Raw genomic sequence first — 12,459 nt, forward strand, 5'->3', positions numbered from 1 at the left:
GGGATGGGGCAGGGAATGGCTGGGGGCGGAGACTGCCGTGGATGGGGCGGAACCTGGCTTGCTGTGCGGTGGGGCCTGGCTGGGATGGGGCGGGGCCTGGCTAGGATGGGGCGGGGAATGGCTTGCTGTGGGGCGGGGCCTGGCTGGGATGGGGCGGGGCCTGGCTAGGATGGGGCGGGGAATGGCGTGGATGAGGCGGAACCTGGCTTGCTGTGGGGCGGGGCCTGGCTGGGATGGGGCGGGGAATGGCTGGGGGCGGAGACTGCCGTGGATGGGGCGGAACCTGGCTTGCTGTGGGGCGGGGCCTGACCACCGCACCCCCCAGGCCCAGTCACCAACGCCACCATCCTACTGGCGCCCGTCAGCATGCTGAGCTCAGACTTCAGGCCCAGCCTGCCGCTGCCCCACTTCAACAAGCACCTGCTGGGCGCCGAGCACGGGGACGAGCCGCGCCACGGGGGCCTCACCCTGCGCCTGGGCCTCCACCAGCAGGTACGGCCCCCAGCAGGGAACCCCCACTGCCCTTTGGTTTCGGAAGACCCCGCAGGCCCTGGGCTCCGCTCCCTCAGTCCTGGCACCCGTGCGGCGGTTCCCCCCAAGCCCAGCACTGGAGGGCACATCTTGTGAGCGGGATGGTGATGCTCGGAGGGCCCTCTGCCCACTCTGGGTGTGGACCCAGAGGCTCTGATAAGTTAACCACCCCTCGTCCCCTGGCCAGCAGGGCCGAACTGTGCGCCCCACACGCCAGCCTTCGCGCCGCTGGAGATCTGATGGTCAGCTAGGTCTTTCTGCAAAGGGCTAATGCCCCATATTTCGGGCTGCGAGGGGCAAAAGTTTCACATCTGGGCTGCGGAAGGTGCGGGAGCAGCCGTGCAGGGCAGGGAGCGGGTGGGGCCCTGATGGCTGCATGTGGCTCCCACGTGGGTTCGGGGCGGCCTCTGCTTGACCACAGTCACATCCTCACCCCTGCAGCTCAGCACCGCCCCCTGCTCTGTGCAGGTGCTAGGGTAGGCTCCTTCCCACCCCGGCCCCAGGAACCTCACAGAAGCCAGTATGGTTGGCTGGGGTGGGGGCTGGGGGGGTCCTTGAGCCTGGGGAGGCTTCCCAGCGTGTTTCTGCCCCACTCCCCGACCTTCAGGGAGCTGCCTGCGTCCTTGGTGTCTCACGTCACTGTCTGTGTCCCTCGCTGGGCTCTGGCGCTTGGCACTTGTCCCCACGCGCCCTCTTCTCACCTGAGTACAGATTGATTTTTTTATCTGGAGGGTGCCCGCCAGCCCGACAGCCTGACAGACCCTGCACCAGGAGATGCCGTTATCTCCCTTGTCCACGCTGACTGATGGAGTGACGCTCTGTCTTCCCACATCTACCAGTGGGCTCGGGGCGGGCAGGCAAGGGACCCCCACCGTCTGGGCATCCGCAGGCCCCTCAGACCGAAGGAGGCCAGGAGCACAGGCTGGACTGGCTGCTAACAGCATGGGCAAAAGGGGGGCGAGCCTTTGTGTTCAGAAAGTGCTGGAACCTTTGGAGTGAAAACAGGCCTCCAGTGGCACGGAGCCAGCTCCCCGCTAGGGTGCCTGCCCGGACACTGCCTCCTCCCAGGGCAGCGGCGGCTCCCACGATTCCTACCCAGCCAAGTGCCCTCCCCAGAACCCCACCCAGCTGGCCACAGTGAGATTCCAGACGGGGCCAGGCCACACCCTCCAGTAATGCCACCACCTTTTCCTGGGCGCCCCACCTGGCTCCCTTCCTCCTGCGATGGCTGCCAGCTTGTTGCAATCCAGCTGACACTGACTGGAATGTCGGCCTGTCCCACAGGCGCTGCTGGGGCCCAACACACGGCGTCCAGGAGGCGGGTTCCCGACCTCCGACCCCCCCAGCGACTGGTCCCTCTGCGCAGGGCAGTGGCCTCACTGGACTGGCTGGGCTCTCCCCATGGCTGGAGGTGGTCACTGTCTGTGAGGCCCTCGTCCGGCCCTGTGTCCCAGAACCTTCCCTGGGATCGTGGGTCCTTCCAGGCCTGACCCAGGCCCTTTGTCTGTGGTGTCATCTGCACCCATATCCCCAGCCCCATCCTTGGGCACAGTCGTGGAGGATCTGAGGCGCTGGGTGATGGCTGCATAGCCAGGGTCAGGGTGGTCATCTGCAGACTCGAGGGAGATGAATGCCCCTGCCTCAGTCTCCCCTTCTGTCTGTGGGCGTCACGGTGGCCCCTCCCTGACTGAGTGGCTGCCCACGATATCGGGGGTGGGATGGGCAAAGCGTGTGGTGTGTGACAGGACACAGTCCGAGGTCATGCGGCCCACTGTGTTGCAGGGTTCTGAGCCCAGCTACCTGGACCGCACGGAGCAGCTGCAGGCCGTCCTGTGCAGCACCATGGAGAAGGTGGGCGGGGCCTCGGGTTGGGCGGGGCCTCGGGAGGGGCGGCCTCAGGCTGGGCGGGGCCTGAGACTGGGGTCAGTTCTGGCCAGTGGCCCGCACTCCAGCGCACCCCAGGCCACTTCCGCCCTCTGACCCCCACTCCTACCGCAGAGCGTGCTTGGTGGCCAGGACCAGCTGCGGGTCCGTGTCACGGAGCTGGAGGACGAAGTGCGCAACCTGCGCAAGATCAACCGGGACCTGTTCGACTTCTCCACGCGCTTCATCACGCGGCCGGCCAAGTGAGGCCCGGAGACCCGGGCCCGAGGCGCCCAGGCCTGAGCCCCACGCCTCCCAGCGACCGGAGCCCGCGGGTGTGGCCCCCACCAGCCCAGGCCTGGACTCTCCCCAGTTCTGCGTCGTGTTTGGGCTTTTCCTCTGTGACTGGGCGGTCTTGGTGTCTCGTGGCACGCGTCACATTGGTGCTAGCCTGTTTTTAACAAAAGAGGATGAAAGGCTTCTCCTCTCCTGCCTCCTTGTGTCCGGGTGTGGCCTGGTGCTGGGCGCATCGCAGCTCCACTCTGCTGCTCGGGCCAGCTCAGAACCCCAGCCCCACTGGGCACCCTCCATCCGGAGGTAGAGACCTCAACCACGCTAGGCCTCGCAGGAACGGCTTTAGGACGCAGCCCCGAGCAGCTGCAGTTCTGACTCTGCTCTATTGCCCGAGGGCCTTATGCATGGCTGTGCTTTCCCGAGAAGGCGCTGGGCCAGGGTGGTGGGGTTGAAGGAACCAGGAAGCCAGGCCCTTCTGGTCTGCTGTGCAGGGGGTCTGAGTGGAGACAGCCCTGTGGGGTCCCGAAGGGAGGTGGCTTGGTGTAGAGAGGCGGGCCGGGGGACGTTTGGGGGTAGATCCAGCTGCCAGGGTTGAGGGGTTTCGCCGGGTGCAGGGCCCAGCTCTCAGGGAGGGTTTTGGGGGTGGCTGGTCCCTGTGGGAACCCAGGGCTCCGACCAGGCAGGAGGAGGGAGCCGGTGTGGGCGGGGCCTTGGAGCACAGGCTCCTCCCAGTGCCTCCCTCAGGTGCCTTGGGGCCCGTGCTGGCTTCCCCAGGGCCCAGCCAAAGCCACCCAAACCCCACCCCAGGGCGGTTCTCTGGGCAAAAGGTGCCCTGGCCTCCCCAGGCAGAGGCGGCTTGCCTCACCCAGCAAAGGTGGCCACTGCAGCCTGGGACCACCAGATGGGTCAGGGGCAGGTCTGGGCGTGGTGTCCCGATCAGAGCCAGTCCCCAGAGGAGGTTGCCCCTGGCCACACCACGGGCGGTGCTTGTGGATATCAAGGGCTTGCGGGAGGCCGGGCCCCACCGCCCTGGGGATGCTGCCAGCCAGTGCCTGGAGCCCAGCCCAGAAGCCCAGAACCTTCCAGAAAGCTGCCCCTGACTGACAGTCCTGCCTAACGATCCAGAAAATCCGTGTGATTTAACGGGCGTGGTAATGACTGCAGCTTGGAGCCAGCTGCCAGCGCTGAGTTCATACTTTTTGGCTAATTTGTGTTCTTGTCCCCTCCACAGGGCTCTGAGCCCTCTCGGCTGGCGGCCTGGTCACACTGCGTCAGGGCAGCTGGGCCCTCTCCTGGTACTGACATCCACCTTGGCTGCTCACAGCCCTGAGAGCCTCTCGAGGGTCCCTTCCCCCTGGGCGCACACCCTGCTTGTGCCTGTCCCATCATGAACCCCTCACCCTGCTGGCCTGCAAGGCTGGGTCCTGCCTGTGGGGAGCACGAAGGTTTGGGGTGAGACAGCTGAGGGTCCCTTGGGGTTGGCTGATCTCTCTGGGTCTGTACTGCTCCCCTGGGGCCACTCCCACGCCCCCGCCCCCCCTCACAACCACCTCCCAAAGCTCCCCCACCAGCACCAATCAGGACCCCCAGCCACCAACTCGGGGTATCCGCACAATCCTGTGGCTGGTGCCAGGGCTGGGGTGAGGGTGTGCACAGCTGTAGAGGGATGGTTGCCCGCGGCCCCCAGGGGCTGGACTTGGCCACAGCCGCTCCAAGAGCCCAAGGCGAGCCAGGTACGAACATACAGGCCACTGCGCAGCTGCCTGCACCACACGGCCGTCCGGGGCTGGGGCTGAGGTCGGCTGCCCTCTCCGCAGGCTGCAGAACAGGGTTAGAGTTCACCGAGGGGCAGGGCCTGGCCACCCCACCCCCATCGGAACCTAAAATCACCTGGTAGCCTCAGACGGGCGACACCTGGCTCGGTCAGACTCGACTCGATGTTCTTATGTCCAGAAAAGGGGCATCCCCCAGCGGGCCTGCCAGGAGCCTCCGGGAGCTGGGCGGGAGCTCACGCCTCAGTCCCTGCGTTTCCCTCCATGTTCCCCCTGCATGCCGGGTCCTTGGACACAGGCCCCCTTGGTGCCTCCCCACACCAAGTGAGGACACTCATCACTCTCGGCCCAGAGTGTCCAGACGTGCTCAGGCACCGAGATTCCACCCTGCGTTATAGCTGACAGGCTGGGTACAGTGGAAACAGTGGAGACGCCATTTGTTCAGTCCCCCCTGGAGACCCCACAGATTCTCAGAGGTACGGGTGCGGGGACTGGGGAGGCCAAGCCTTGACGAGAGGGGCTGCCGGTGTGCACAGGTGACCTGGCAGCTGGCGGGGCTTGACTGCAGATCACAGCGAGGTGCACCTGCGCACCACCGGGACAGCTGCCAGCAAAGCTGAGAGCAGAAAGCCTCGTGGGCGAGGAGGTGGAGAAGCCACAGCCCTCCCGTGCCCTGGTGCGGACGTGAAATGGGGCATCCACTGTGAAAAGAGTCTGTGAAAAGACCACGCCCGGCCTCTGTCAGGTTCTTAAAAAATTAAACAGCATTGTCTGGGCGCAGTGGCTCACACCTGTAATCCCAGCACTTTGGGAGGCCAAGGTGGATCATGAGGTTAGGAGATCGAGACCATCCTGGCTAACATGGTGAAACTCTGTCTCTACTAAAAATACAAAAAAAAAAAAAAAAAGCCGGGCGTGGTGGCGGCGCCTGTAGTCCCAGCTACTCGGGAGGCTGAGGCAGAAGAATGGCGTGAACCCGGGAGTCATAGCTTGCAGTGAGCTGAGATTGTGCCCCTGCACTCCAGCCTGGGCGACAGAGCGAGACTCCGTCTCAAAAAACAACATTAAACAGCATTAAGGTTGGACCCAGCGAGTCCACTTCTGGGCATATACCCAAGAGAATGAGAGTGGGGTTTTGAAGTGATCCACACACACAACTCACAACAGCTCCATCCCCACAGCCAAACAGTGGGGTAAGGCCAGGCGCCATGGCTCATCCCTGTCATCCCAGCATTGTGGGAGGCCGAGGCCGGCGGATCACCTGAGGTCAGGAGACCAGCCTGACCAACATGGTGAAACCTCCTCTCTACTAAAAATACAAAACTTAGCCAGGTGTTGTGGCACGCACCTGTAATCCCAGCTACTCAGGAGGCTAAGGCAGAATTGCTTGAACCTGGGAGGTGGAGGTTGCAGTGAGCCGAGATCGCCCCACTGCACTCCAGCCCAGATAACAGAGCAAGACTTCGTCTCAAAAAAAAATGGGGGGAGGGAACCAAGTGTCCACCAGCGGTTGGAGGGTCAGCACAACGTGGTCCTCTGCACAGTGGAATATTATTCAGCCTTGAAAAGGAATGAGAAAGCCCAGTGCAGTGGCTCACCCAGTAATCCAGCACTGTGGGAGGCTGAGGCAGGATAATCACTTGAGCACAGGAGTTCGAGACCAGCCTGGGTAACATCTCTACAAAACCCCATCTCTACAAAAAATGTAAATCTTAGCCAGGTGTGGTGTGCGCCTGTGGTCCCGGGTACTTGGGAAGTCAAGGCAGGAGGATCACTTGAGCCCATGTGGTTGAGGCTGCAGTGAGCTGCACTCAGCCTCACTGCAGCCTGGGCAACAGAGCCAGATGCAGTCTCAAAAAAATAAAAATAAAAGGCTCGGACACAGGCCAGAGTATGGGTGCACCTTGAGGATGTCACGCTCAGTGAGAGACGCCAGACACAGAAGGACACGACCTGTCTGATTCCACTCCTAGGACGTCCGTAGAGTCTTCAGATTCACAGAGACAGAAAGGAGGATGGCAGGCAGCAGGGCTGGGGAGGGGATGGGGAGTCAGTGTTCCTTGGGGACAGTTTCTGTTTGGGAAGATGAGAAAGTTCTGGAGAGGAGGGCGGTGAGGGCTACATAGTAATGAGTGTGCTGAATGTGGCTGAACTGTGTACCTAGAAATGGTTAAGATGGCAAATTTCATGTTATGACTTTTACCACAATAAAAGATTTTTCAAAAGTATCCTCCACGTGTCCACTTGTTCACATGGCAGCTGGGAGTAGGAATGCCCATGTTGCCATATACAGATGGGGAAACTGAGGCAGGGCACAACGGGAGTTCCAGGAGGGCAGACAGTCTCTGCCCCTAGGAACTCTTGCTCCTCAGAAGGAGCTGAACCCAGGGAGGGACGGGGCCCCAGTCGTCCCTGAGGACACCAGGACCTAGCACCTCTCGCAGACCCAGGGAGAGGACCCGTTATCCTGCTCCTGGGGACACCTGGCCAGGGGGCTGGAGAGGGTGGCCTGCGGGTTCCTGGAACTGAGCCGTCCCTCCCTCTCTCCCCAGTCGTCTCAAAATCCAATCCATTTTACCGGCTGGCACTTGGCACTTTATTCATTTCATGGAGGATTTTTTTCCTCCCTCTGCAACGTTGGCTCCAAAAGGAGATGAGGTTTGGGGTGTGTGTGTGTGTGTGTGTGTGTGTGAAGAAAATCACCGGAGTGTAGATCCATTCATTAGAGCTGAATGTTCTCAGCACAGCGGCGGCTCTGCTGCCCTGCGGGATCTGGGAAGACACCGCTGGGAGGATGGGACGAGGAATGCCTGGGCAGGGAGGAACGGAGGAGGTCCTCTGCTAAATGGATAGACAGATGCAGTCGGCCCCCGTCTATCAGGGGCCTGTGGGATGCCAGGGCCCCAGAAGGAACCCCGAGGCCCAGAGGACATAGACAGGCTTGGGGACTGGTAGACAGCGGGGAGCTATGGAAGGTTCTAGAGCACTGGAGGAGGGGAATGTGAACAAGCATCCTTGTCTGGGTGGTTGCTCAAACCATAAGCAATTATAGAGTGCCTAGTGTGTGCCAGTGTGAGACAGAGCAGCAGCCAAGCCAGACCCACCCTGACCCTCCCAGAGCTGAGTGGAAGAGATGGTCACTAAATAATAAGAAAATGAACAAAAACATGGTAGGCTGTTACAGAAATGTGTGGAGGTTGGGGGTGGGTAGCAGCAGGACTTAAATGGGGCAGGGAGTGGTGCTTCCTGCATTTTCTCAGTGGCAAGTAGGGAACGTTTTTCAGGGCAGGACATTTGGAACTGGGTTTTGAAGGGTGAAGAGGAGTTCTGTGGCCCAAGTTGCCTGCTCACTGCTGGAGGGCAGATCTACTCTATAGGTTCCCATCATCTATGCCTGCCTCAGTTTCCCCAGGGTGCACTGGATGTTAGAACACACCCCTGGGCTGGCCTGGTTAGAAACTGACCACTTCCTGGATGTGGGAGACAAGCATGACCCTTCCTGGGCCTCAACTTCCCTGCCTGAGCAATGGTCAACATTGGTGGAAGAGGTCAGGAATCCTGGAGAGGAACGGGGTGGGCGTCCGGGCCAATTTTATTTTGTTATTTTATTTTTTTGAGACGGAGTCTCGCTCTGTCGCCCAGGCTGGAGTGTAGTGGTGCGATCTCAGCTCACTGCAAGCTCCGCCTCCCGGGTTCAGGCAATTCTCTTGCCTCAGCCTCCCGAGTAGCTGGGACTACAGGTGCGGGACGCCACGCCCGGATGATTTTTGTATTTTTAGTAGAGACGGGGTTTCACCATGTTGGCCAGGCTGGTCTCGAACTCCTGACCTCGTGATCCGCCCGCCTCGGCCTCCCAAAGTGCTGGGATGACAGGTGTGAGCCACCGCGCCCGGCAAGTCGGGGCCAATTTTAAAGCGCAGAATCCTTTCCTGGCATCTCCATTCCATCTGAGGCCTGAATCTGAGCAGGGATGGGCAGTGGTTAGGCGTCCCCAGCCCCCGCCAAGTGTCACCGCCGAGGCCCGCAAGCAACCATTGGGAGGCTCTATTCCCCCCCGCCCCCACTCCGGGCAAGGCGCGTCCCACTCCCCCCCCAGCGGTTGCTGGGAACCCCGAGGCGGCCCGGGCGGGGTGCGGAAGGCGCGTCGGAACCTGGCCGGGTCCCTCCTCCCGCGCCGTGGTCCGGGCGGCTGAGCTCCGCGGCGAGCGGCGCCGACAACTTTGCGATGGAGTTTGTGCGGGCGCTGTGTCTGGGCCTGGCGCTGGCGCTGGGGCCGGGGTCCGCGGGGGGCCACCCGCAGCCGTGCGGCGTCCTGGCGCGCCTCGGGGGCTCCGTGCGCCTGGGCGCCCTCCTGCCCCGCGCGCCTCTCGCCCGCGCCCGCGCCCGCGCCGCCCTGGCCCGGGCAGCCCTGGCGCCGCGGCTGCCGCACAACCTGAGCTTGGAGCTGGTGGTCGCTGCGCCCCCCGCCCGCGACCCCGCCTCTCTGGCCCGCGGCCTGTGCCAGGCTCTGGCGCCTCCCGGCGTGGCGGCCCTGCTCGCCTTTCCCGAGGCTCGGCCCGAGCTGCTGCAGCTGCACTTCCTGGCGGCCGCCACCGAGACCCCCGTGCTCAGCCTGCTGCGGCGGGAAGCGCGCGCGCCCCTCGGAGCCCCGGTACGCGGGACGCGCGGAGTCAGGACGTGGGGGACCCGGGGGGGAGCGGGAGGAAGCCCTGGGCACACCCGGAGTCAGGATGGGGGTGCCGGGACTACGTAGGCAGGGAAGGGGGATCCCGGGACGCTAGACGGGCCCCAGGGCTCAGGGATGGGGAAAACCCGGGTGTCCTCGGAGCAAAGAAACCGGAACCCAGAGGCAGAGACCAGGGGCAGGGACCTAGACGCGGGGTTGAGAGCCCCAGGGACGCCCCTGGAACGCCCCTGCAGACCCCTTCCCAGCGCCCCTGGAACGCCCCTGCAGACCCCTTCCCAGCGCCCTAGTGGAGACCCCGCCACTGTGGCCTCTGCCCCTTCCTTGCCCAGGCCCCTTTCCTCCTTGCCCACAGACCCTTCCCTGGTCCCTGGGACCTCCTGGTCCCCACCCGGCTCTGGGGGGCTGGGCTAGAGGACAGGCGGTCTCCCTCCTCACTCTAGGGGTGCAGTTTCGGGGTCTGCAGGTCTGGATCTCCCTCCTTCCATAATTCTCCCCTTCCCCTCCCAGAGGCCTCCAAGATCCCAGAGCAACCCCTGCCATTCCAACCCCAACTCCATCCCCCCCCCCCACCCCACCTCCCACCCCCCCCCACCTCCCACCCCACCCCCCACCCCAGGCAGCCTTCAAGTTCCTCTCTTCTGATCCCATCCCAGGCCCAGATCCCGGGAGCAAACGGAATTAGAAGAGAAGGGCTGTTGACTGGGTTCTGGGGACCCTGTTGTTCCCCCCAGCAGGGCTCACTGCACCCCAGATAATAAACCCCTCCCATCGCCTAGCAAGGAAGTCCCAACTCCGGACATGGGGCCTGGCTGAGCTCTATGGTCCAGCTGCCCCTCCTTCCCAACCCACGCAGGAGCCCCTGCAGCCCCTCCCTCTCCTCAGGGAGAGAGACCCTGACGCTAGAGGGGGAGTCTCTTAACCCAGCTCTGCAGGTGTCCAGGGGACCCCTGTCCCCCACCACCCTAGGGCTGCTGGGAGACGCGGGGCTCAAACCCAGGCCTGGGGCGCCCTCTGCTGCCGCCGCCAGGAGCTGCACCGCTGCAGGCCGGGGCGTGGGACCGACCCAGCGTCTTAGGGACTGGCTTGGCCCCCTGGGGACTGAGCCGCATCCCAAGCCCATCCTCCGGCGCTGGGCACCCTGCTTCCACCCTGGGAAGCGCCCTGCCCACCCGAGGGGACTGGCAAAGCTCTCCCACCCTAAATGCACTAAGTTAAATCCAGGGCCGGACGTGGTGGCTGGCGCCTGGAATCCCAGCACTTTGGGAGGCCGAGGTGGGAGGACAACTTGAGCTCAGGAGTTTGAGATCAGCCTGGGCAATTTGGTGAGACCCCATCTCTACAATTACAAAAATCAGCTGTGCGTAGTGGTGGGCGCCTGTAATCGCAGCTACTCAGGAGATTCAGGTGGGAGGATCACTTGAGCCTGGGAGACAGAGGTTGCAATGAGCGGTGATCGCACCACTGCACTCCAGCCTGGGCAACAACCCAGCACTGTCTACAAAAAATATATATATATATTTTATATATAATATATATACAGGCTGGGTACAGTGGCTCACGCCTGTAATCCCAGCACTTTGGGAGGCCAAGGCAGGCAGATCATGAGGTCAGGCGATCAAGACCATCCTGGTGAACACGGTGAAACCCCGTCTTTACTAAAAATACAAAAAAAAAAAAAAAAAAAAAAAATAGAGCCGGGCGAGGTGGCGGGCGCCTGTAGTCCCAGCTACTTGGGAGGCTGAGGCAAGAGAATGGTGTGAACCCGGGAGATGGAGCTTGCAGTGAGCCAAGATCACACCATTGCACTCCAGCCTGGGTGACAGAGCAAGACTCCATCTCAAAAAAAAAAAAAAAAAAATCCAGGAGAACTTCCTGGATGGCACTGGGCACAAAGGGGCCCCCTCAGCCCTCCATGTGCCTGGCATGGGGCAGTAATGTGTGAAAAGGCTGCTAGGGGAAGCTACCTGGTTTGGCCCTAAACACAAGGCCATCACTGGGCTCACCTTTATGGACCATGGCTCTTGGCCCTAGAGGGGTTCCCAGGCAGGTGGGTGCCACGTGAGGTCAGGACTATAAAGGAATCAGGAAGGGACCTGAGGCTGGAGGAGTTCCAAGATGGAGCCTAGGCTCTGCCTGGAGGATGGAGAAGTCCGAATAGAGGAAGAGCAATGTGTTTGGGTTTTGAAGGATGTGTAGGAGTTGGTGGGCATACAGGGAGAAAGGTATTCCATCTGGGGAACGGCACATGCAACACACACACACACACACACAAACACCAAGTGGGCCCATGACAAGGGTAGCTGGAGCCAAGAGAGGCTGGGAGGCTGAGCTTTGTGGGGATGGTGATGGGGAGCCATGGAAGTGTTTAGAGCAGGGCTGGGGCTGGGGGGAGGTGGAAGGGAGGTATAGCCATGCAGCTGGCATCTACTTACAGATCACCCACTGCTGGATTGGGAAGCGCTTTGTTGGGGTGGAGGTCGTCAACCCTAACTGTGGCCACCCCTCTCCCAGAACCCATTCCACCTGCAGCTGCACTGGGCCAGCCCCCTGGAGACACTGCTGGATGTGCTGGTGGCGGTGCTGCAGGCGCACGCCTGGGAAGACGTCGGCCTGGCCCTGTGCTGCACCCGGGACCCCGGCGACCTGGTGGCCCTCTGGACAAGCCGGGCTGGCCGGGCCCCACAGCTGGTCCTGGACCTAAGCCAGCGGGACACGGGAGATGCAGGACTGCGGGCACGCCTGGCCCCAATGGGGGCACCAGTTGGGGGTGAAGCACCAGTACCCGCGGCGGTCCTCCTCGGCTGCGACGTTGCCCGCGCCCATCGGGTGCTGGAGGCCGTACCTCCCGGCCCCCACTGGCTGTTGGGGACGCCACTGCCACCCAAGGCCCTGCCCACCGCAGGGCTGCCGCCAGGGCTGCTGGCGCTGGGCGAGGTGGCACGACCCCCGCTGGAGGCTGCCATCCATGACACTGTGCAGCTGGTGGCCCAGGCGCTGGGCAGTGCAGCCAAGGTGCAGCCAGAGCGTGCCCTCCTCCCCACCGCAGTCAACTGCGGGGACCTGCAGCCGGCCGGCCCTGAGTCTCCCGGGCGCTTCTTGGCACGGTGAGTGGGGACCCCGCTTCCCTTAGGAGGGTGTCCGGGCCACAGAGTGTGCACCGCCCATGGATCACAAAAGGCAACATGAGGCCGGGCGCGGCGGCTCACGCCTGTAATCCCAGCACTTCGGGAGGCCGAGGTGGGCGGATCACTTGAGGTCAGGAGTTCGAGACCAGCCTGGCCAACATGGTGAAACCCCATCTTTACCAAAAAA

At 62.5% G+C, this 12,459-nt stretch overlaps 2 protein-coding genes across 2 annotated transcripts in view; both read left to right on the forward strand.

Annotated features, from left to right (window-relative positions):
* The window catches only part of WDR18 (WD repeat domain 18), a 10,519-nt gene extending 7,646 nt beyond the window's left edge, over positions 1-2,873 (forward strand). The window contains exons 8-10 of the mRNA XM_025366673.1: positions 326-492; positions 2,314-2,382; positions 2,530-2,873. Coding sequence (XP_025222458.1) covers positions 326-492; positions 2,314-2,382; positions 2,530-2,661 — 368 coding nt within the window. The 3' untranslated portion in view covers positions 2,662-2,873. The remainder of the gene's footprint in view (positions 1-325; positions 493-2,313; positions 2,383-2,529) is intronic.
* A 5,749-nt stretch (positions 2,874-8,622) lies between these two features.
* Positions 8,623-12,459, forward strand: part of GRIN3B (glutamate ionotropic receptor NMDA type subunit 3B) — a 15,502-nt gene continuing 11,665 nt past the window's right edge. The window contains exons 1-2 of the mRNA XM_025366651.1: positions 8,623-9,111; positions 11,659-12,251. Of these exons, the coding sequence (XP_025222436.1) occupies positions 8,686-9,111; positions 11,659-12,251 (1,019 nt within the window). The 5' untranslated portion in view covers positions 8,623-8,685. The remainder of the gene's footprint in view (positions 9,112-11,658; positions 12,252-12,459) is intronic.

This window comes from Theropithecus gelada, chromosome 19, assembly GCF_003255815.1.
Source record: "Theropithecus gelada isolate Dixy chromosome 19, Tgel_1.0, whole genome shotgun sequence".
NCBI lineage: Eukaryota > Metazoa > Chordata > Mammalia > Primates > Cercopithecidae > Theropithecus > Theropithecus gelada.